This window comes from Dendropsophus ebraccatus, chromosome 5, assembly GCF_027789765.1.
Source record: "Dendropsophus ebraccatus isolate aDenEbr1 chromosome 5, aDenEbr1.pat, whole genome shotgun sequence".
Classification (NCBI taxonomy): domain Eukaryota; kingdom Metazoa; phylum Chordata; class Amphibia; order Anura; family Hylidae; genus Dendropsophus; species Dendropsophus ebraccatus.
Genome location: NC_091458.1, coordinates 45,458,068 through 45,482,302, shown reverse-complemented (window position 1 = coordinate 45,482,302; position 24,235 = coordinate 45,458,068). Strand labels below are relative to the sequence as shown.

The window sequence follows — 24,235 nt, the reverse complement described above, 5'->3', positions numbered from 1 at the left end:
ACAATGTTATTTTAAATGCCCCTGTTACACAGAGAGCTATAATCACTTTTAATAGCTGTGTTTTAGCCGGACTTCAATGAACAGCATCAACATGGTCCACAAAAACATAAATGCTGTTTTTAAGCAGCCACTTTTATAACACTACAGGAGCTTTGCATGAGATGAAAAACTATAAATTTAGTCATATGCCATTAAAGGAGAAGTCCTATGAAGCTTAAAAATCCCCAGCAGGCAGAGGGGTGCCTGAACATAATCAAGAAGGTATACTTACCCATCCCTGTGCCTCCGCAGTGCTGCTCGCCAAATAAAAATCACTGGCAGGCAGGGGGGGGGGTGTGTGCAGGAACATAATAAATAGAGATGAGCGAACTTCGAGCATGCTCGGGTCGATCCGAACCCGAACTTTCGGCATTTGATTAGCGGTGGCTGCTGAAGTTGGATTAAGCCCTAAGGCTATGTGGAAAACATGGATATAGTCATTGGCTGTATCCATGTTTTCCAGACAACCTTTATAAGGTAGGGCTTTAGTCCTTTTGATCTCTCAGTCCATGGGGAGGTCAACCAGTTCCCAATAAAACCTACCCCCTCCCTCCCTTTTCCCCCTTTTACACCATCAACCCCTCTAGAAGGGCAGACCTGGATAGGCACAGCACATCCCTCTCTTCTTAGCGTAAAATATCTAATTACCCCCCCCTCCCCCCCCCACCCTCTTAAACCTCTCTCCATTGCTCGAGGCTCCACCCCCCTCCGCATTTTAATTCTTTTGTACTCCAAAGGTCTCCCATATCACCCCCACCTTCCACTTCATACCTTTTCCAACCACCCCTGGATGGTATGTATGTGGCAGAGGAGGCAAGGGGCGCGCAAGGAGCAACACATTCCTATAACTACCTTTCACCAACTGAGCCCCTTTTCCCTATTACACCCTCTTAATATTATCCTGGCCCGTTCGGACCAGCACCCCTGCCTGGCACCCCCTTCTCAGGAGGCCCCCCTCAGGGATGCTACGCCCCCCCGGCCCATGTCACTTAATAAGGCCGCCACCTAGTCCTCCCCCAGGCACTAAGATAACCTTGTATTAAGGTCACCCGTCCCCAACGGAAGCCACTGGCCAGCCTATTCTCTCATTACCGCATTGTTATATTTCTACTTAAACCACTCGCTATGGGGTCTCAATCGGTCTCTCACTCTATTTCCACGCATTCTCTATCTCGCCCCCTCACGCGCCCCCCCCCCCTACCCCCCACCCCAACACACCTCCTTCCCTCTTAAATCTTAACCATGCGGAGCGGGGAGGTGCCCCTCCCTTATACTCATCTCCACCTCTTAGTCTTTCCTACTACCTACCCAGCCAGGTCTGCCCTCCCTTACAAATACTTACAAAATTACAAAAAACTCAAACCAACCTCCTCAACTACCTTTCTCCTTCATCTACCTATGTTCCTATTCCTACTCTGTCCCTATCATGTCACCCAACTTCTACCCTATTTTTACCCCATTTATTCCCCCCCCCCCCCCCAACGACAAAAACAAAAAAAAAATTAAAGGAGAAGTCCTATGAAGCTTAAAAATCCCCAGCAGGCAGAGGGGTGCCTGAACATAATCAAGAAGGTATACTTACCCATCCCTGTGCCTCCGCAGTGCTGCTCGCCAAATAAAAATCACTGGCAGGCAGGGGGGGGGGGGGGGTGTGCAGGAACATAATAAATAGAGATGAGCGAACTTCGAGCATGCTCGGGTCGATCCGAACCCGAACTTTCGGCATTTGATTAGCGGTGGCTGCTGAAGTTGGATTAAGCCCTAAGGCTATGTGGAAAACATGGATATAGTCATTGGCTGTATCCATGTTTTCCAGACAACCTTAGAGCTTTATCCAAGTTCAGCAGCCCCAGCTAATCAAATGCCGAACGTTCGGGTTTGGATCGACTTGAACCCGAACCCGGTTCGCTCATCTCTAATAATAAAGAACGTATAATTACCCATCCCTGCAGTCTGCTCGCCGATTTCTGACAGCCACCGACCTCCTCCAGCTACTTCTGCTGAAACGTCACATATACAGCTGATGGATTGCCCGCTCAGCCAATTAGTTAATGGGGCAGGACACTAACTAGCTGAACAGGCAATCAATCTGGGTACATGACATTTCAGCAGCAGGAGCCGGGTTCGTGACATACCCAAATGCTAGCTGGAATTACGATGTGCAGCTGTCCGAGAACGGCACTGTAGGGGCACAGGAACAGGTAAGTATACTTTTTTTTATTATTTTCCCACACCCCCCGCCTGTAATTTTTTTTTACATTTTTGGGACTTCCTCTTCAAGAGGCATTTACATTACTGTGTCGCTGCTCTTATGGAGGGTACTCCTAACTCATATCATCATATCATATATCTCTAGGATATGCAGCCAATTTACGATCGGTGGGGGTCTGACTTCTAGAATTTGGAGGATGAAGGGGATGTAGAATTAATTCCCATATTTACAAGTTGGAAAAGCTCCTTTAACACTTTTGATTTGTTACGCCGGCCGGCGTACCTCATTTATCTATAAGGTAATGCAGTATAATAATTACAATAATTACAATTGTGGAACCTTCTTGATGGTAAAGAATTAAAGGTCTATTGTAGCACAGTATGGGGCCGATCCAGAATGTGTGGGTGTACATGTTAAACCAGATTATCTTATAACTACATTGCTAAAATGCTGCCCTTCACTGCCTAGAAAAGATACAGTTCCCTTAGATCTTTTTTGGAAACTTGTTAAGTGTGATGAATGAAAATTTAATGCTCTGGATTTATTCTGATGATCAAAGGAAAGCAGCGGTAATGATGTTTCCAAGATGAAAATCTCCCATAAGTGTTTTGAAGATTGTTATGTACTTACCGCATGAATGAAGGCAAAACAAAATTAAAAGTAGTTTTTTTTCTAGCTAACTTTTTAGCTATTTCTCCTATTCCTATTTATGCAGTAACAATTATTAATAAGATCACATTAAAGTGAATCTTTCAGCTTCTATTCAGATTCCAAAGGTCTGACACTTAGGGTCTATTTACACAGAAAGATCTGACAGATTATCTGCCAAAGATTTGAAGCCAAAGCCAGGAATGAACTATTAACAGAGATCAGGTCATGAAGGAAAGACTGAGATTTCTCCTCTTTTCAAATCAATTCCTGGCTTTGGCTTCAAATCTTTGGCAGATAATCTGTCAGATAATCTTTCTGTGTAAATTGACCCTTAGGTAATTGTTTAAGGGGTATACCTCTCTAGGATATGCCATAAGTGTGCCCTAGCTGCAGGTCCCAGCAGTTCAGAGGCTTGGGAAAGCTTTTTTGAGAGTGCCCTCACATACACTTTTTGTCTGGCGTTTTTTTATGCATTTAATAAAAAAAACTGCCAAAAACAAAAATGCAATTATGGCACATGCCGTTTTTTCATGCGTTTGTGTTTTTTTTCTGGCATCATTTCTAGCATTTTTGACTTTATGTGCGAATAGTCTTTTTGTAGTTTAAGCATTTTTATGTGCTAAACTCTTTTTTTCCTTCCTTTGCCATCCCATGATGTTGACAAAAACAAAAGGTGATAAAAACGCCAGGAAAAAAAAGCCATACACACAGCAATGGCATTTTTGAGACAACCAGAACAATCCCATTAAAGAGTTACTGTCAAGTCACAAAACTTTTGACATGTCCAATGTTTTGATTGGTCCGGGTCTACTGACTGGCAGCCCACTGGCATTTTTGCTAAAATAAAACAAAAAACGCCATGTCATTTTTATTGGCGTTTTTCCAAGATTTTTAAGCAGTGTGAAGCGAGCCTGATAGTGTGAAACTATAGCAGCAGTAATCAGCACTATGGCGGTATGTGGTGTCAGTACAGGGTGTCAGGATACACACAAGGACCTTACTGCGTTGGGGGTGGGGGGGGTTAATCTCCGTATAGAGGCAGTAGTGGAAATGTGTCCAAACAAAGCAAAAAGGCAATAGAGATGGCACTCACAATAAGAATTATCCTTTATTTCTTTAAACTTCAGTGCATAAAGGCCATAGGAAGTGGAAGCAGACTATAACAAGTAATCAGCGAGGTGATGGCGTCCGTACTGTCTACTTCTACTTAGTATGGCTTTTATGCCCTGAAATTTAAAGAAATAAAGGGTTGTTTTTTATGGTGGATGCCATCTCCTTTGCCTTTTTGCTTTCTTTGATTGTGGTGAGTGACTTGCCAAATTGTTCGGGGTTGGCAACGCTCCCCGAACTCAAACGCTTTTGCATTTGACTCTTGGCGGCTGGAGAAGTTGTAGGCTGCTCTTGGGCTGCCAGGTATACGCGGATACAGCCTATGGCTTTAGATTCTTACAGGATAAGCTAAACATCTCATGTGAACAGGGATGTTGAGACTCTCCCTTGATTGTACATATTAGGAAGAATGATCAGGCATGGTGGATTTCAACAAACTTGTTCCTTTAATAGTAGATAGACCAAACCAGAAGTGTCTGTGACACAAAGCCTACCTGACCAATGATGTGAACCCCCTGGGTTGTTGTAGATTTGGTGTAAGGCTAAACTGAACACAGCCTGACCCCTGCCCAATACACACATGCACCAATCCCTTAGGTCAGTGCTTGTTTGCTGATCAGTAATGGGCGGCCCTTTACTTCTATCGTTTATTGACCTGAAATGCCCTGTTACACATGGAGACGTGTGGTCTATGAAAGACATGTCTAAAGCATGTAGTTAGCTAACAAATGAATCTTGGCTTATTTGCCGGCTGATGGCTATGTTCACACTTAGTTAAAAAAAGAGAAAAGAAGTTTGCGTTTTCTTTTTAAAAAGACGTCCATTACTATCACATTTTAATTAACCTTAATGGAATGCATTGAAGTCAGTGGAATGACGACCGCCCAATGCACATAGTCTATTAAATAACGACCGTTGTTTGTGCAAACGTCTAAATAATGATCATGACAATTATTCGCAGATACTAATAGTAGATTGTAGGGAGGGCACCACCAAATAATAAGAGACAGGATGCTATAGTGCCAGAGAAAATCACAATATAGAAAAAAGAGAAAAAGAAAGCACTAAACCAGCACACCTTCGTTATTCAGCAAAAATTATATAATTTTATTAGAGCACAAAAAAATATTAAAAACGTTTAAAAACATACAAACATATAGTACAACCCATAATAAGGTGTACTGACAACTCTGTCCAGAACAGCAATTATGTACTGCCAATGTCCCTGATGGGGGAGACAAAATAAAGTAAACTAATGCAAATAGATATAGGGTGCAGATAGGTACATGATACAGGTATTAAATATGCATAATATGCTGCTCCCTCACTCTATATGCAAGAATGCCCTTGCATATAGAAGCTATTGTATTTTGAACTCAAAATGACGGACGTAATTTAAAAAAAAAAAAAAAAATAAAGAGGAAAGAAAAACGTCATGTAAACATAGCCGATCACTGGGCCTATTAAACAGGGCAATAAGTGGCCTGTTCTGCCCCATGTGATAGGGCCCTAAGAAATCCCCTGGTGTTTACACATTAAAGCCAATGTACCATGTACTATCGCGGAGATGCCGGTGCCGTGGTCTTTTTTTTTTAACTGTGGTTTGGTTCCTGTCACAGTCAGTAGCGGATTATAATAGGTCCGTTTTGGGCGGTAGCCCGGGGCCCTGAGCTCCTGGGGGGCCCATGGCCACCCAAACAGACTTATACTTTTAGTGGTGTATTGTTGTCTGGCTACAGTTTTACCATGATTTGCTAAAAAGTGTTGCTTTTTACCTTGATTTTGCACAAATCAGGGCATCATGACATTACCCATCCTATTCTATGAACACCACGCTAGTGCTGCCATAGTTACACTAGGGTGAGGGGGCCCAGGCCTGCTGAACAGGCCTATGGTAAAGTTAATCCGCCCCTGGTCACAGCGCTGGCCGCAGGGCTATTCCCAGGCACTGGCCCGGCCTGAAACACTGGAGACGGGCCCACGGGCCCCCTGTGTGACAAAACACCTCCTGTCTGTGATGCGGCTCCATTGATTTTAATGGAGCCGCGTCACAAAGGGGAGGGCAAATTATCACACTGGGGGTGGGCAGGCCCATTCCTAGTGCTTCAGGCTGGGTCGATTCCCGGTAATAGACCTGCGCCATGCGCGGGACTGGGATATGGTTAAAAAAAGGGCTGCGGTACCTGCATCCCCGTGTCAGCAGTTCATGTAAAAAATGTACAGCAATGTACCTGATGGTACAGTCGCTTTAACTCCTGTATAGGAATCTGGACTAAACTTAACCCAATGATGAACCCAAGGGTGGTACCATCTCTACTTCAGATACATAATTATGCACCAATATTTTAGCTCAAAATATTGTATTGGTATAAAGTAAATCCTCCAATAGGTGGTGTAAAATTAGATAACTGTGTCCAAACATTGCATTATCATTTTTGTTCATTTTTAAACTGCCTGGTCTACATTTCCATAGTATTAACTATATTTAGAAAGTGCGCCTTAATGGGTTATAAATAATAATACAGTGACTTTATTATTTCATATGAAGAAAAAAAAAAGTTTATTTGACATGAAACTTCAAAAAGAAAATGCAACAAACTGCAGACCTAACGTTTAGCAAATACTGTATCTCTTACTTTTTCTACCATGTTTTAAGTTACATGAATTGTAGTATAATGTTTAGGACCTTAGTCATAATTCACATTTAGTTTTATATCATGTTTACAGCTCAGAGTGTATTCTTGGTTTATCTGGTTAAAGTGTACCTGTCGTTATAACTTTCAAAATCTAAATCAACAGTAGATTGTTATAAAGCAAGTTTGCAACTTACATTCATTATTTTTGTTGTTGTTGTTATCATGCTGTAAAACAAAGCTGTACTTACCAGAAATCCAGGTCCAGTCTCCTTAAGGCAGATTTTCTGACTTGTGCTGGTTGAAAAAAAAAAAAAAACTAAACACCGGAATCCCTGCCAGTACAGAGAGTTACGGTTCAATGTGTCCATTAGTCACATGACTGTCTTCTCTCTGTGAGCGCTCAGATGGCCTGGGAAACACAGGACTTCCTGTTTTCTGAATGTTTCCGTTTTTTTTAGAAAAAAATTGTCAGGAAGCAGGAAGTGTCGTGTTTTCCATGATAACAATGAATATGAATGTGTATTGCAAACTTGCTTTATATCACATCTACTGTTGATTTAGGTTTTGAAAGTTATAACGACAGTGACACTTTAAAGAAACAGACTAAGTAGTCATGTGAGCAGTCTCACTCAGTGATTGACAGCTGTCAGTGTATAAGTGTGGTTCGTTTAAAGGGAATCTGTCAGCTGTAATTCATGTTCTAAACTGCTGACACTGTTACAAGTAGATGCCAGGGAGACACATGGTACCTTTCAAATATCCAGCTGTGCTTCCATTATGTAGGGAAATGCTTTAATTCTCTGGCACAATGAGCCAAAAAGGCTTTTCCAAGCTTCTGAATAGCTGCAGGCTGGAATGTCTCCTCTTTCCCCCTCCCTGCTTGACTGACACATGAAAGCTGAGTCCCAAGCAGGGTCAGGTATGGGAGGGGGAGAAAGGAGGTGTTACAGATTGCTGCACGTCAGTGGCTCGGGAACACCTCTTTGACTCTTCTTAATATAAAAGGAAAGCATTTTTCTATGTTATAGAAACACAGTAGAAATGATTGAAGTTGAATTTCTGTCATGTGTGGGAGGTAAACTGTGGGCACCTGACAGTGAACAAAGGTGCAGGTAAAGTCAGCCACCAAGGTACACATCAGTGGAGCTGAGGGAGGAGGAGAGAAAAGAAATTTTCTGAAGCTTGAGGGGAAGAGAAGTCAAAGCTACTCCCTGTAAGACAGGGATGGGGAACCTGCGGCCCTCCATGTCTGGGCAGCCAAAGCCAAACAGCTGGAGAGCTGCAGATTCCCCATCCCTGCTGTAATAGGATGGTTAGAGAGAGTTAGAGAAGTTCTGAGCTGGAAGCCCTCACAAGGGTCAATCATAAGAGAGAAAGAGGCTGCTGTCTGTTGTTCCCAAAGAGCATAGTAATAAACAAGGTCAGCTGCATCATCTTATTTCTGAGTGCCCCAAATGCTGATCGAATGCTGCGTTTACACGGAACGATTATCGTGCGAATTTGCATGATAACGATCGAATTCGCACGATAATCGTACGTGTAAACGCAGCGAACGATCAAACGACGAGCGAGAAATCCTTCATTTTGATCTTTCAAGTTCTCAAATCGTTGTTGATCGTTCGCAAAAAATTCGCAGATCGTTCCGTGTGTACAGTCGTTCGCTGATTTAATCAATGTGTGAGATACGCTTAAGCGATCGCAAAACGAATTTCCGTTCGATATATCGTACCGTCTAAACGATGATCGTTATGAAAAAAAAATTGTTACTCCGACATCGTTAATCGTACGATTGGGCGAATTATCGTTCCATGTAAATGTAGCATTAATAGAGGAAATGTATATTATGGAAAAAGCCATGGATCATATCTACTAGTTGACACCTCAGTAAGATAGCCCAACCCAAGCTGTTATTCTCCCTCTATAAGTAAAGAATGGCGATCAGTAGTGGATTATAATAGGGGCGTTTCGGGCGGCAGCCCGGGGTCCTGAGCTCCTGGGGGGCCCATGACCACCCAAAAAGACTTATACTTTCAGTGGTGTACTGGCTCCTGGCTACACTTCTGCCATGATTTGCAAAAGATCACTTTTTTTTATGGCAATTTTGCACAAATCAGGACATCATGACATTATCTGTCCTGTACTATGAACGCCAGGCTAGTGCTGCCATAGTTACAGTGGGGTGGGGGGGGCCCAGGCTTGGTGAACAGCCCGGGGCCTATGGTAAAGTTAATCCGCCCCTGATGGCGATAGTCGTTTCCATAATCCACAGCAAAAGAGATGTAAATAGAGTTGCTGCTGCCAAGTTGATTTGTGTGTTGTCATATTCCAACACAGGTAGAGAGCTTCTTATAAAGAGGTGGCTATCCGGTTTATGGACTTTGCAGCATGATGGCTATAGGCATGCAATGTGAGTGAGAAATGAGTAGCCACTTAGTGGATTCAGGTACCCTGTAGGCACCAGGACATTGGCACAGAAGAGGCGGCTGGCACAACTTTGTTTCCAATGAGTACATCCACGGATAAGTTATGTGTGCACATAGTCCTTGCTAGCCCTGTCTATGGGATATGTACACATAACAACAGTTAGTCTATAGCTGTGGTCTTCAAGGCCTGCTCTGAATAGTGTATGTAGTGAATAATTACATTTAGACATTCAAAACCCCCAAATTGTACTTAAAGCGAATGTATCACCTTAAGAGCAATAAAAGATTTGTATTCTACATTATAAGCACTGCTGTGTTAAATCAGCTGGTGTGGATCTTTTTTGAATCGGTGGGCTGGTTCCCGTTATCTTTGCCGGTATTCCTTATTGCAGGTCCGAATCAGAGGCATAACAACCACCGTAGTTGCCATAGTGGCTGCTATGGGGCCTGCCACATCAAGGGGCCTGGTACCTCGCTCCGGCAACAAACACACTGCACTCCTGAGCAGTCGTCATTTGCAGTACCCAGTGGCCACGTGTGGGGGGGCAATCAAAAGTTAGCTATAGGGCCCAGCCATTTCTAGTTATGCCCCTGGTCCAAATGCATGAGGTCCGTTGTGCACTGGAGGCAGACTTAGCATGAGCACCCACCCCACCTGATGACGTGCAAACTCCTCTGCATATTCGCATATTCGCCTACAGTTTCCTGCCCAGCCTGTCATTGAGCCCTGATCTAGAGCGCTGCCATCAGAGCACTCCGGTGTACAACGGACCTCATGTGCCTTTAGGAATACTGGCAAAGATAACGGGAACCAGCCCACTGGTTCAAAAAGATTCACGCCAGCTAATTTACCACAGCAGTGCTAATATTGTGGTATGTAACTCTTATCATTGCCCTTAAAGTGATACATTCGCTTTAAGGCCACGTTCACACAACTTATATTTTGAATTAATCACAGACGTTGTTGTGATTTGCAACAACGGTCATGATCAATTCAAAATATGCATTGCATTGAAAACAGAGGAAATCATGGCAGGAGTATATACGCTAGGCCAGGATCCCTAGCGACTGCAAGAAAAAATGACACGTCATTTATGTGCGGCCGCTATTCATTGAATAGCAGCCGCACACACCTGACAGCTCACACAATGGATAGTTCAGTTCCGGACGCACTCTCCATTGTGTGCAATGGTGAATTGGGATGCGGGCGCACATAGATGTGTTCCCCATCCCAATTCACCAGAGAAGAAGTTCATCTGGCCGGTACTGCAGTACCGGCCAGGATGAACTTCATTGACACCGAGCCGTTCTGTGATCCGGCCGGGTCACAGAACGGCCGGTGTTTTACAGTGTGTGAACCCGGGCTAAAACTGTTACACCACTCACTTGCCACTTTATTTGTTGGTCCTAGAGACTCCCATTATTGTATCACTGCTTACATTTTTTTTTTATTATTTAATATACACTATTGTATGCTATACTGAAGATAACACCTACTATATACATTTTTATGTATATAAGCAATTATACAGCATGTTGGCTCAGTGATAAACATTGTAGACCTGGGTTCAAGTCTCCTGTGTTGGCCCCTTGTCCTTCTACAGGCCCAAAAAATCCAAACTGATAAGTACATTTATAATATAGAATGGGAGCCGTATTACGGACATGTCAACGGATACTGATATGAGCACAATCTCTGCCCAAAGATGTTGAATATGTCAGATACATAAATTAATAAAATACATATATAAATGTTTGGGTATCCTGTGATGAAGTGAAGATACTTATTAACCATTGCATTACTATAGTATAGGATAGCTCATTTCTCCATTTCCAATTGGCACAATACAGCAGAAATATTAGCAATGCTAATAGAAAGAAGAGCTCTACGACTAGCAATCTCTCAGGTCTTTGGCATCGGTTAGGTGGCTGTTATTCTGTCATAGTTTGTCTTTATAATTAGCTTCCTACGCCTGAAATACGACTGCACTTACCCACAGATATAGTCCATACAGCAATTATTTTAGTGAAAGCCTTGGTTCTTGAGTTGAAGCGGCTGTGATGGATAGGATTTCGTATTGCAATATACCGATCCAAAGAAATTGCACAGAGGTGCATGATAGAAGCAGTGGAGAACAATACATCCAAATATATCCAGACAGGACAAAGCTTCCTATGTAAAGGCCATTCATAATCTATGAGATAATATAAAAAATATTTTTTTGAGTAATGTCATGAATATATTTTTACATTTACAATCATTTTTAGCCATTTTATGCAGATAATAGGAATCAAAAAAGAGTAAAACGAAACATTTTTTGGAAACCACCATTTATATTTATAGTTTATTACTACTTCTACTAGCATTATTATTATAATAATATATATTAAGGCATAAATATTTCACCATATTACCTAAATAAATGATAAGTAATATATAAATGTGTACTAAATATTTTACTATATTATAAATAATAATATATATAGTGAATAATATATAACTATATACTAAACATTTTACTATATTAAATATTTAAATAATAGGCAATAAATAATATAGAAATATTCACTTAATATTTTATAAATCAGCTATATCCTATACTTATAGCTTGTATTGTAGAATATGTCATATAAGGATCGTGAATGTTTACCAATGCTTAAGCTATGTGCACACACCAGGAGTGGAACTGACACAAAGAAAACCTATAATCAGAAGAATTACTGTACCCCTGCGTTATGGTTTTGGTTAAAAAATATGATTAAAGGAGAACTCAGAGCAGGACACTTTTTTCAATATGTTGGTCAGGGGGTAGATGAAAACAATAAAATTCACTTACCTCCCCGGCTCCAGCACTGACACCCACAGTCCATCCCTCTGGTCCCCAGTCGCTTCCTTCAGTGTGAGAATGGAGCTGTGATGTGATGTGGCAGGCCTGCTCAGCCAATCAGTTGTCATTATTAGGCTATGTTCACGCTACGTATATGTCCGGCCGCATATTTTTTGCGGCCGGACATATACGTGTAAAACTCCAGCCGGGATTTACGCAAGTTGCGGCCGGCTATGTACGGTCCGCAAACTTACGCCCGTAAGCTACCTACGCTTATTCACGGAGCACAGGGAGCACAGGGAGCACTATTACAGTATGGGGCCCAGGGGGGACAATTGCCGTATAGGGGCCCAGGGGAGGACTACTACTGTATAGGGGACCCATTAAGGTATGGGGACAAGGGGCACTATTATAGTAAGGGAGTACAGCGGTCATTATTACCGTTTGGGGCACAGGAGGCATTTTTACCATTGGGGGCATTATAACAAAATAGGGGAACAGAGGGCATTATAGCGGTATGTGAACATGAGTAGCACTGTTCCTGAATGATGGCACAAGAAGCAATATTACTTTGTGGTGGTACAGGAGCCATTTATTTTACATGAATAGACCAGCGGGCCCGCCTTCTGTGCTTCAGACTGGGTTGGTGTCTGGGAATAGACCGGCGCCATGCGTGGGAACCAGGCCATGGTTAAAAAAAAGTACTGTAACATCGGCATCCCGGCACCAGCTGGTCTATTCAAATAAAAAAGCTTAAAGCGATGTACCTAATGGTACATTCACCTCAACAATAATTTTGTATAAAATAACGCGTCGTGTCAACATCAGCCCTTGCTCTGGGGGGCGGTTCCATATGCAATTTTTAAAATTTTTTATTTATTCACTACAGTTTTTATGCTGTTCTTTCAGTTATGTATAATAAGAAAAAGAAGTGTAAGTCCTTTCTGTATACTTCATATTTCTTTAGAATTGCCTTGGTTCAAAAAACTGAATGAAAAGTGCAGGAACCTAAGCCCCCCTCTCCCCCCAAAAAGCTCTATGTGACATCCCCCTTGCAGCCTATTTATAAACCTCTGGCTCTGCATCTGCTGATGCACAATTCAATCAGTATGATCCTGCCAGTAAACTTCCTTCACCAACCATGAGGATGGATGATATACAATGACATATAGCATCTCTGCACAATATCTAATCTATCTAATATACAGTATGGCCCGTTTAACATTTTTAGGGTGATAATCATCTTGGACAGTACTAGCTGTTGTCACATCATATCGATAATTATATCCATATGTTACTACTGTATATATTACTATGTACAGTAAATTTGGTGGTTAATTGGTATATTACATTTTTCACCAGTTTTCTGCTCTTCAGACCTCTAATTAGGCTCCTCCGGTAATGTCCCAGAGCTAGTGGGAGGAGATTAACTACTATGATATTTTCAAGCAGTAGCAGCAGCTTGGAGGGCATAATAGAAACATAGAAACATAGAAGATTGTCGGCAGAAAAAGACCACTGGGTCCATCTAGTCTGCCCTTTTAGTATTTTCTTTCTTATTATCTTAGGATAGATGTATGTTTATCCCAGGCATGTTTAAATTCTGTAATTGTAGATTTACCAACCACCTCTGCTGGAAGTTTGTTCCAGGTATCTACTACTCTTTCAGTAAAATAATATTTTCTCACATTGCTTCTGATCTTTCCCCCAACTAACCTTTCACTGTGTCCTCTTGTTCTTGAGCTCAGTTTTTTTTACTAAAAACACTTCCCTCCTGAACCTTATTTAGTCCTTTAACATACTTAAAGGTTTCAATCATGTCCCCCCTTTACCTTCTTTCCTCCAGACTATACAGATTCAAATCCTTAAGTCTTTCCTGATATGGTTTATGCCTTACACCCTCCACCATTTTTGTAGCCCATCTTTGGACCCGTTCAATTTTATTAATGTCCTTTTTTAGATGAGGTCTCCAGAACTGGACACAGTATTCCAGATGTGGCTTCACCAGAGCTCTATACAGCGAGATCACAATCTCTCTCTTCCTACTGGTTATACCTCTAGCTATACACCCCAGCATACGATTAGCTTTCCCCACCGCCTGGTTGCACTGGTGACTCATTTTAAGGCTGTCTGATATCACTACCCCTAAATCCTTCTCTTCTGAAGTCTTTTCCAACACAGTACTGCCGATGTGATACTCGGATAGAGGATTCCTCCTCCCCAAGTGCATTATTTTACATTTGGAAACGTTGAACTTCAATTTCCACTGTTTGGACCACTTATCTAGCAAAGCTAAATCGTTTTCCATATTACTGACACCTCCAGGAATATCAACCCTATTGCACACTTTTGTGTCGTCAGCAAACAGACAAACTTTACCTACCAACCCTTCTCCTATGTCACTTACAAACATATTAAAAAGAATAGGACCCAGAACAGACCCTTGTGGCCACCACTTGTTACCAGTCTTTGCTCGGAATACACAACCCTCTGTATATCTATCCTTCAGCCAACCACAAATCCACTGAACTATCCAGGGATTAAGTCCAATTTTCTCCAACTTCTCTATCAGCTCTTTATGGGGAACTGAGAGTAATAAAAATAGTAGAGGGAGCTAATTAGTGGAGGAAGTGAGGTAGACTCAATCAGCATAGAGGTCAGGACTGCCATGGATGGTAAGGGCCCTATTCCACGGAACGATTATCGTTAAATCATTTGAATCTAAACAATAATCGTTTGGTTGAATAGCAGTTAACGACTAACGACCGAACGAGAAATCGTTGATCGTTTAATAAGACCTGGATCTATTTTTATCGTTGCAAATCGTTCGCATTGAATAAGACGTCATTCGGTCGTTCGCAGTAGTGACGAACGCAATATCGACAACAAGACGACCGCAAGAACGATCATAAGTAACGATTATCTTTCCATGTAAATGGGTGAACGATTTCAGGTCTTTCACAATAGCGCTCGTTTGGATCGTTTATCGTTAACGATTATGTGAACGATAATCGTCCCGTGGAATAGGTCCCTAAGTATAAACCACCGGCAGCCTCAGCCACCGATCAGCACCCTTGTTTTTTGCTGTAGGGGTGCCGGTTGGACCCCTGACAGGTCCAATACCTGTCAGGGCTCTCTGTGCATGCATCAAACAGTATTGAATGTGGCATGCACAGGGTTAAATATCCGGGATCGGACTAAAGTCTGCTCCCAGTAATTGCAGATGGGTCTCAGCTGTATGTTACAACTGACACCTGTCTGCAATTACAGGGAGCAGACTTTAGTCCATTACGTACAGCGCGGGCACAACTGCTGGAGGATGCCATGTCTTCTCACTGCCTTGCCACGCCCATCAGACAAGCCGGCCTTACCCCACAGTAAAGGCACAGAGTGGTTTGTGCAAAATTATGTGACTTTTCCGTGGTGCACGCCAGGGTGCATCTTGATAAATGTGCCCTCAGGTCTATGCAAAGGAATTGAAATATATTGAGAATTAGCATGGAATTTCAGACTTAAAAATAACATGCTGTTAAAAGGGGAGATTGAGTTTGTCAGTCGCGTTTGTAAAGGCTGTACATGATCTGACAGCACTACCTAGTTACAGACTCTATGTTTATCTATTTTACTTAAATTTGATTAATGTCATAGGAATAAGGAATGACATTGTATGAGTGATGTCAATCTCGATTTGCCTAGCTAAGTCACATCTGACATGTTGGTTGCCAGGGATACCCATTTACTGCCAAGTGACACCGAACTGAGTGCAGAACAGGGGCAAGAGGACTTATTTTTGGATATCACATTTAGATTATGTTCACACAATGTATGTTTTCGTAAAAGTACGTCCGTTATTGCTATCGGCAACAACAGCCGTACTTTGTACGAAAACATACGTTACCTTGCTTTCTATGGGATCCCAGCCGGAGCGTATACACATCATGTACGCTCCGGTCAGGACCCCTCGCGGCGCCGCAAAGAACTGACATGTCAGTTTTTTGCGGCTGCTATTCAGTGAATAGCGGCCGAAGGGAAAAGGCTCCGGCCGCTTGCTTCATTGTGTGCTATGGGGAGTTCCAATGCGGGCGCGCTGATGCCCCCGCATTAGAACTCGGCCGGGATGATATTTGCAAAGTTCGGCCGCTCCATGACATGGCCGCGTCACGGAACTGCCAGTCTCTTACGCCATGTGAACATGGCCTTAGGTTGGGAAATGGTTTATTTGAGTCCCTTTAATTTAAACTCAAAAGTACTTTAAGGTTCTCAGTGGGAATTTGTCATATACTTAAAAGCCAGAAAGCTGGTGCACAAAGTCACACTTTTTTGCACAAGCCCCATCTGTGTAAACATACACAAGTTTTCTGCATTTTTGCACCTCAAACAGCACTTTCTAAAAACCACCAGTCTTGATTAATTCCTCTCTTTTTTCTGTGGGTTTAGTGCATTCAGTTAGTCTGTTTAGGAAAACTCTATGGCTATGAGAACAACCAATCATGGGACCCTGGGATCATGAGACTGAGGTCCAGAAAAGGCTTCTGATTTTTTTACAGTATACAGAAAGTCTCATTAAAATACCTTTTAAAACAACATACGTAACTTTATCTTTTCTGACCTACAATGGGCCATGAATAGGAATGCAGGAGTGGCACTCACCAGTAAGAAGCAACTTCAATCATTATTAGATTTCTGCTGGGAAGGGGGAAGATGGATTGGCAGGCGAGTTCAAGGACAAGCGCTTTTCTGCCCACGGCACTTCGTCAGGTCAGGAAAGCAGTTTTTCCATCCATCTTCCTCCTTCCCAGCATAGCATACAGTGAAATACAGTGAAGTTGCTTCTTACTGGTGAGTGCCGCTCCTGCATTCTTGGTTGTACACACTGTTTATGCATTCACTTTACTTGCTGAGCACCCCAGTCTATCAACGTTATTGATCACTGTCTACCATCTGACATATGGTTCCTTTCTCCATGATAAGTGTACCATAGTGGTGGCTATTCTTGTCTCCATTCTAGTATTCTATGCATAGTTATACATAGTTATACATAGTTATACATAGGTAATACGGTTGAAAAAAGACACATGTCCATCAAGTTCAACCAAGGAGGGGATGGATACAGGGAAGGGGGAGGGGTGATAGATGCAGTATACTTTCAGTATATTTTTTTGCATTGTTTTTAACGGCTATACAGTGTCATATGTCCGGGATATACATTGTAGGTGTATGTTGGAGAGAACTTCCAACATACTGTATACCACTAACATACAGAAATTCAGCATGAATACTACTTCAAATTTTTCTTATTATAAGGGAAGGAGCACATACTCATAAGAGGATTGGAAGACTTGCATGCTATATATTAGGGATATTGTCATCTATTGCCTTGCATAGAGACCCATGGAACATATTTCTTGTATTAGATTAGTATTATATCTACTTGGCATAAGGGCATTATACAATGTCTCTGGTAACTGGCTCCAAGGGTTCAGCAATATGTCTGACCTATGGCCCCAGGAGCTATACTTTAGCACAATATGTGTCACTACAATGTGCTATGAAAAATGGACAGTGAATTAGCATTCATGCATTAGTGAGAAAATTGTGTCTGAGGGAAGCCTTAATCCATAGCCTGTTCTCACTAAGCTGGATTGTTTATAGGAGGAACACAGTAAAACCACTATCATCTAATGTATACCGATTTAAAGGAAAACTGAGATTTGTCTAACCGGCTAACATGTCCCTATTGCGCATGGGGTACTGAGGATGAATCTAAGTTTCCGAGCAGTTTGTAGTTAAATCCATAGGCTAATAAGGTGGTTTTGTGCACTGAGGGCGGGACTATCCAGGACAGTCAGGGGCAGATTGGTACACTGGGGTGCACCAAACCACCTATGGATTTAACTACACACTGCACGGAAACTTACCTTCATCCTCAGCGCCCCATGCGCAACAGGGACATGTCAGCAGGTTAGATTTGTCTAACCTGCTCATATTTTCTCTTTAAGTGCCTGTTGATGTCTAAAGTGTTAATGTTAAGCTTTTGGAGTAACCTCCAGTCATTCCAATTTCCTAATTATTTAGGATTATTTCCCAGCCTGTGGCCCTATCATGTGTGTCTCTTTACCTTTGCATCTCCTGGTTTCATGATATAATAAAAGGTGCTATCCAGACAGAGGTCAGTGATTGGCTGCAGAGTATTAGAAGACGCAATTGCTGTATGGATGAAAGCAGTGCTAATTTTCATATAGTTCATATAAGCACTAATAATAAGAATGCAGAAAAAATTGATCTTTCTTCACTTAGGCTGCTTTTCTGCCCCCACACTGAGAAGCAGTGTCCTGATTCTGTCCCATTGTTTCTACTCAGAAGATTGACGGTTCTGTTTTTCTAACCACCCACTTTGTCCCTATTTTCCTGCTAATATAATAAAGGGAGAGATGGTATTATGACATCACTACACTGTCTCCATCCTTGTCATAGTTCCTCTTGTAGATGTCACAGCATGCTATGCAAGTACAGACACTCTCAGAAGGGGAAACATTTGCTTCTAATTTGAATGCCACTTGTAGATCAGTTCATTAAAGTATGAAATTGCAGCCAGCAATACAAGTCTATGGAAAGGGGAGGTGGAAAGAGGGGGAGTGACTGGAGATTGAAGAGGCAAAAAGAGACAAAAAGAGCAGATAGGAGCTTGTAATGAGTATTATATCTCATCCCAGTGATTCATTCCCACCTTTAGGCTATGTTCTCACTACATAAAACTACGGACATAGTTCTCGCCGCAGAACTACGGCCGTAGTTTTGAGGAGTTGAACATAGCCTTATGTGCAATGGGATCCCGGCTGGAGCGTACACACAGGGAATTCCGGCCGCAGAAAGACCTGTCAGTGCACACAGTGAAGCAAGCAGCTCCGGCGGCTTGCTTCACTGTGGGCTATGGGAAGCTCTGATGCGGGCCCACATCAGAGCTCTGCAGCCGGACGGATCATCCAGCCGGTACTTAAGTACCGGCCGTGATGATCCGGGCACAGACCGGCCCTTCCGTGGCCCGGCCGGAGTCACGGAACGGCCGGTCTGTTACGTAGTGTGAACATAGCCTTAAACTGATAAATATTGCTCTGTAATGCCCTAAATCCTGCTGCTGCTTCTAAGGCCACATTGACACAGACCCGCAATTACAGGCAGCACTAAGGAACCGTTCATTTTAAATAGCCCCATTCCCACTCCGCAAAAATAACAGACAGGTCCTAGTATAGACCTGCAATAATTGCACGGATCACTATTCTGTATAGAATAGGTCTATGCATTGCGGACAACATACGGCTACCAACAGATGCACTTTCTGTAGGCCGTCTGTAGCTACGGGTCTGTGGCTACGGACATTCTACAGAACGCGTAAAGGAGGCCTAAGGGTGCTCTATAGAGTCTAAACAGTGCAATGAATGGGAGACATCCTAGAGGCTATTCTCCACCCATGAATTCAGGAGCCATGGCCATATACAACTTATGTAATGGACAGACATAGTCCTGCTACTCATGTACATACATAACAGGTGATCCTACAAATATACCTGATACAAAAGGAACGCCTACAAATCTAGAGTGTTTTCTCATATTACCTTTCTCCACACACCTTTCTCTCGCATTTATACATCAGGATATCCTCAAAAAGGTAGTTTAGTATACAAGGAGGCATACAAACATAGCCTACTAGTGATTACATTTAGCCTGTTTCAAGTGTATATGTTTTTTTTTTTATTGGACCTACAAGCATGGACCAGACCCAGCCACTAGTAGACTACATGCGGTCTATTTAATTCTACGGTCATGCTGGGGAAAGCTGCGGTATATGTCGGAATACCATTATAAAGGTATACAGAATACCAGTGACAGAATCGTCATGTGAATTTGGCCTTATCTTGTGTCTCTCTTTACCTTTATTTAAAGGGAATGTATTGTTGAGATTTTCTTTTACTGATTATAAACGAAAACATGTTTTTCCCCCCCAATTTTCTGAAAGTAATTTTTTATTTTGTCCATTGATATGGGGGCTGCCATCTTGCCTAAGCTGTCATTAACAACATTTACAACATAAGCCTGATAGACAGAGTAGTAATAGACAGGATTACTGTACAGCTGCCTCCTCTTATCACCACAGACAGAACAGGAAGTGTTATCTCAGTTATAGACCTAGTGGTGAAAATGAAAACTGCAATACTTTAAAATTATTTTATATTATAGACAGTGAAATGGAAAATGGGAAGAAAAAAAATCTTAAAACATATCTTAATTTAAGACTGCACTTGTAAATAGAAACGATACAGGACTGTGTGAGTCTGCTATATGAGTGAAGGATAATGACCAGGGGCGTAACTATAGGTGGTGATGAGACCAGGATATGACCAGAATAATGACCAAGGGTGTAACTCTAGGTGGTACAGAGAAAGCAATTGCACTGAGGACCTGGAGCCTAAAAGAGACATACTGTATGAAGACACCAGCTATAAATGGTACATAATAATAATGAGAACAACCTTTGTGTTCTTACTTTCTGAATATTCTGCATTACCTTCCTCTGATACGTGCAGTATAATACCCTTCTGATTCTAATCTGCAGTGTACTGAAGGAAGAGCTCTTACTGTATCTGCTACATTAAATGGTTGCATGGGCTAAAGATAAATGTACACATGTGTCTATCAGGCACTGATAACCTTAGCTTGCCACCTCTGCTTGTCTCTGTTTCCTTTATATTGGTTGCGGTTGGATGGTCCCACTACATTCACACTTATTGAACAAGACATTGGGTCCCACTTGTTGGTTTCTGGGGTTGTCTGTTATCTCTGTGAACCTCTTATCCACATGAAGGTAAAAAAACAAAAAAACAAAACAGAGTTGCTATGAGAACACAGGCCGATTTAGGACAATGATAGCCAGGGGCCTGCTGAATTGATGAATGGATACAACACAGATTAGAAAGGGCTCTACTAGTTTATCAAAATTAAAGGGTCATAAATTTGTTTAGCGCCAAGTATAACCTAATGTTACTTGCTACAGAGGTAAAGGTCATACATTAGGAGAGCATATTGTTTTTTTTGTTTTTTTTTGTGTGCATATTTTTATGACACTATATCTTTCCCTCTACGGGTCGGTTTCCTTTTATTGTTAAATAGAATGCGTTATACAGTGGGGTTAAAACTATCAATGTGTTTCCTTTGCCTGTAGTAATATAAATTATCTGTCAGCAGCAGGGGGAGCTGCAGGGCTGCAGAAATTCACTCAATATTTTGCAAACAGCTGCTTCTGACAAGCATGGCATATACTGGTATATTGTTCTTAAAATTTACATAAGTTTTATATATATATATATATATATATATATATATATTTTATATATATATATATATATATATATATATATTTATATTAACATAATATTAAAAATATATACTATATATATATACACATATATATATATATATATTATAAATATATACAAATATATATATTTATTTATTTATTTTTGTGTATAATGTTTTCTTTACTTTCCCTATTCCTTGCATGCATCTTAACTAACACTATAGTCTCCTTACTCTTCATTACCAATGAATACCACTATTCATTAAGCTACAAAATACAACAGCACGATAAAACGTTTCAATGCTATATTGTTCTTGTTTCGACCATATGTTTTCCTTCTGTATAATAAACTATATTGTATTACGTTTTACGCCTCATTCTGTCCTCTGTGAGGATCTTTATTATTAGCTGAAACTCTTCAATGCCCTGTATAGTCTTCTGGAGGTTTTATGTATAAATTTATGAACTTGGACCTTGATAACTTTTTTTTTAATATGTTAGTAACAATGTGCTGTGACTGTAAAAAGTTTCTTCTGGAGTAGTATAAAACAAATGCAATCCATCCCAAACACTAAGGGCATGATGGCGTATTATATGTTTGATCCCATGTGATAACTATTTGGTATTTGTATATGGACACTTGTAATTATACATGATAATCTTTGTTATAATGTACTTACCATAGAGTATATTTAGCATAGAGATGGGCATAACAAGGAAGCCTATGAGCATGTCAGCTATGGCCAGGGACATAAGGAAATAATTGGTTGCATTCTGAAGCTTTTTCTCCAGAGACACAGCCATGATCACCAGTATATTCCCAGCAATGGTCACCACAATGACTGTGACTGTCAAAAGAGCTGGCCAGTTCTTCTCTAAAGAAAAAGAACTTCCCCCTGGGGTGAGATGTGTTATATTTTCCGCATTCAAGGTCCAGTTGAAAATATCTGTAGAATTAGCCCCCCCTGCCGTAGGGTCACTGGTGTAGGATACCTTGTCGGGGTTAAGTTGGAAGAGAGAGCTCTTGGAGATATTCAGAAAGTTCTCCTTTTCAAGAATATCCATATTTAATCCTGAGTTTTGCAGAGAAATGACATGAAAGAACAGGAGGGAGTAACTTTTCTCAAGCATTGGTCTGCTTTTAATCCACGCTAAAGAGATTCACAAGAGTTGGTCCAGCATTCTGCTGAGAAGCTCACTTGGGTGTCCACCTTAAGTCCATTCGCTTTAAGATCCATAGATTCCTTACCATAATTGCAGGGCACTAAAGCAATTTTCTGCGGTTCCTTTTATACTCAGGCATCAGATAGCAAATGCTTTTAATCCAGTCGGAACTGATGTTGCATTAGGAAGTGTTGAGCCAGAGACAATCATCCTAAACTGTAATCTTTCTCCCAGTGTTTAAGTCCTTCACCTCCTGAGGAATCTGAGGAAAACAATTGCAATACTAATGCATTTTAGTAGGAGCCACTAGAGAACACCACTGTCCCTTAAACTGGCAAAGTCTCCCTGCTGATATGGTTATCTTAATGTGAATCACCCTATATGTTATGCCTGATCAATAATCATTGGAGTCATTACAGTAGCTTGGTGTATTATTAGTCTCTTCACCGGCTGGTATCTCACCTTGCAGCCATGTGATGGTAAATACTTTTGTATTATAAGATACCTGTTATAAGATATATTATAAGGTTATAAGATTTTAATAAACATAGGCCTCTTCATCAGGCAAGTTTACATATAAATAACTAAGAAATAAGCAAGATGTTACACCAAGATGCTTGTATAGGGTGATACTTTTTGTCTTTTTTGTGCTAGGTAATAGGGTACTATACTATATGTAATCATGTGACCTATTAAAATAACTAAGAAATAAGCAAGATGTTACACCAAGATGCTTGTATAGGGTGATACTTTTTGTCTTTTTTTGTGCTAGGTAATAGGGTACTATACTATATGTAATCATGTGACCTATTAAAATAACTAAGAAATAAGCAAGATGTTACACCAAGATGCTTGTATAGGGTGATACTTTTTGTCTTTTTTGTGCTAGGTAATAGGGTACTATACTATATGTAATCATGTGACCTATTAAAATAACTAAGAAATAAGCAAGATGTTACACCAAGATGCTTGTATAGGGTGATACTTTTTGTCTTTTTTTTTTTTTACTAGGTAATAGGGTACTATACTATATGTAATCATGCGACCTATTAAAATTTTTAAAACTTGTAAATAGGAATAAGGAATACAATACAATAGCACTGAAAGGAATGACCGCACAAGAAGCACACAACTATATCACAACATTGAAGAAAGTGTGAAGAAACACTTACAGGAGTTGCACAATGTGAATTCCATTCCACCCCGAGCTGTCTTTGTCTTTTCTTTACTCTCTCGGTGATCTGTCGGATAACATTTCAGCAGGTTTTGATGGACCTCCTATGTTCCTGATTAAAGGCAATCCATGCCATAGGAATCTTGCTTCCCCATCAGAGATCTGCTCAGCTTGTTGACTTTCCAACACCACATTGTAGAAGAAAACTAACAGATGAGAATCCAAGAGAAGGAAAAAAAAAAAAAAACCCTGAACAAATGGACAGTTTTATTTGCAATTAAAACTCACATGGCAGCAGCTCCTGGTGACCAGAAAGCGCAGCTCCACTGTGAGATTACATAGTGATTTAACCAGGAATGGCATTTCTTTCAGAGTGCCTGGGTTCAGTCTTTTAGACCTCCCACTACAAACCATGTCATAGACTGCTAGGTAGCAACAGAATACAGTAAACTGACAATAATGCTCTGTGTTCCTCCCCAATCTGTGCTCTCTTCATTTTTACACGGCACGATTTAAGAATGGCTCGTGGAGGATCTGCAAATAAAAATAGCTAAAAATAACCCCATGCAGAGTAATGACACATAGCAAAAGGTTAATTCAATACATCACAGCGAGCACACATCACTTACGTCGTGTCCATGCAGGA

General features: G+C 41.2%; 1 protein-coding gene across 2 annotated transcripts in view; it reads right to left on the bottom strand.

Annotated features, from left to right (window-relative positions):
* Positions 1-23,764, bottom strand: part of HTR2A (5-hydroxytryptamine receptor 2A) — a 36,475-nt gene extending 12,711 nt beyond the window's left edge. The window contains exons 1-3 of one of the 2 annotated variants that reach the window (XM_069972123.1): positions 23,588-23,764; positions 21,932-22,677; positions 11,066-11,266 (exon numbers count right to left, since the gene is read on the bottom strand). In XM_069972123.1, the coding sequence (XP_069828224.1) occupies positions 11,066-11,266; positions 21,932-22,382 (652 nt within the window). In that variant the 5' untranslated portion in view covers positions 22,383-22,677; positions 23,588-23,764. The remainder of the gene's footprint in view (positions 1-11,065; positions 11,267-21,931; positions 22,678-23,587) is intronic. The other variant, XM_069972124.1, reaches the window with a different exon arrangement.
* Between the last annotated feature and the right edge of the window lie 471 nt (positions 23,765-24,235).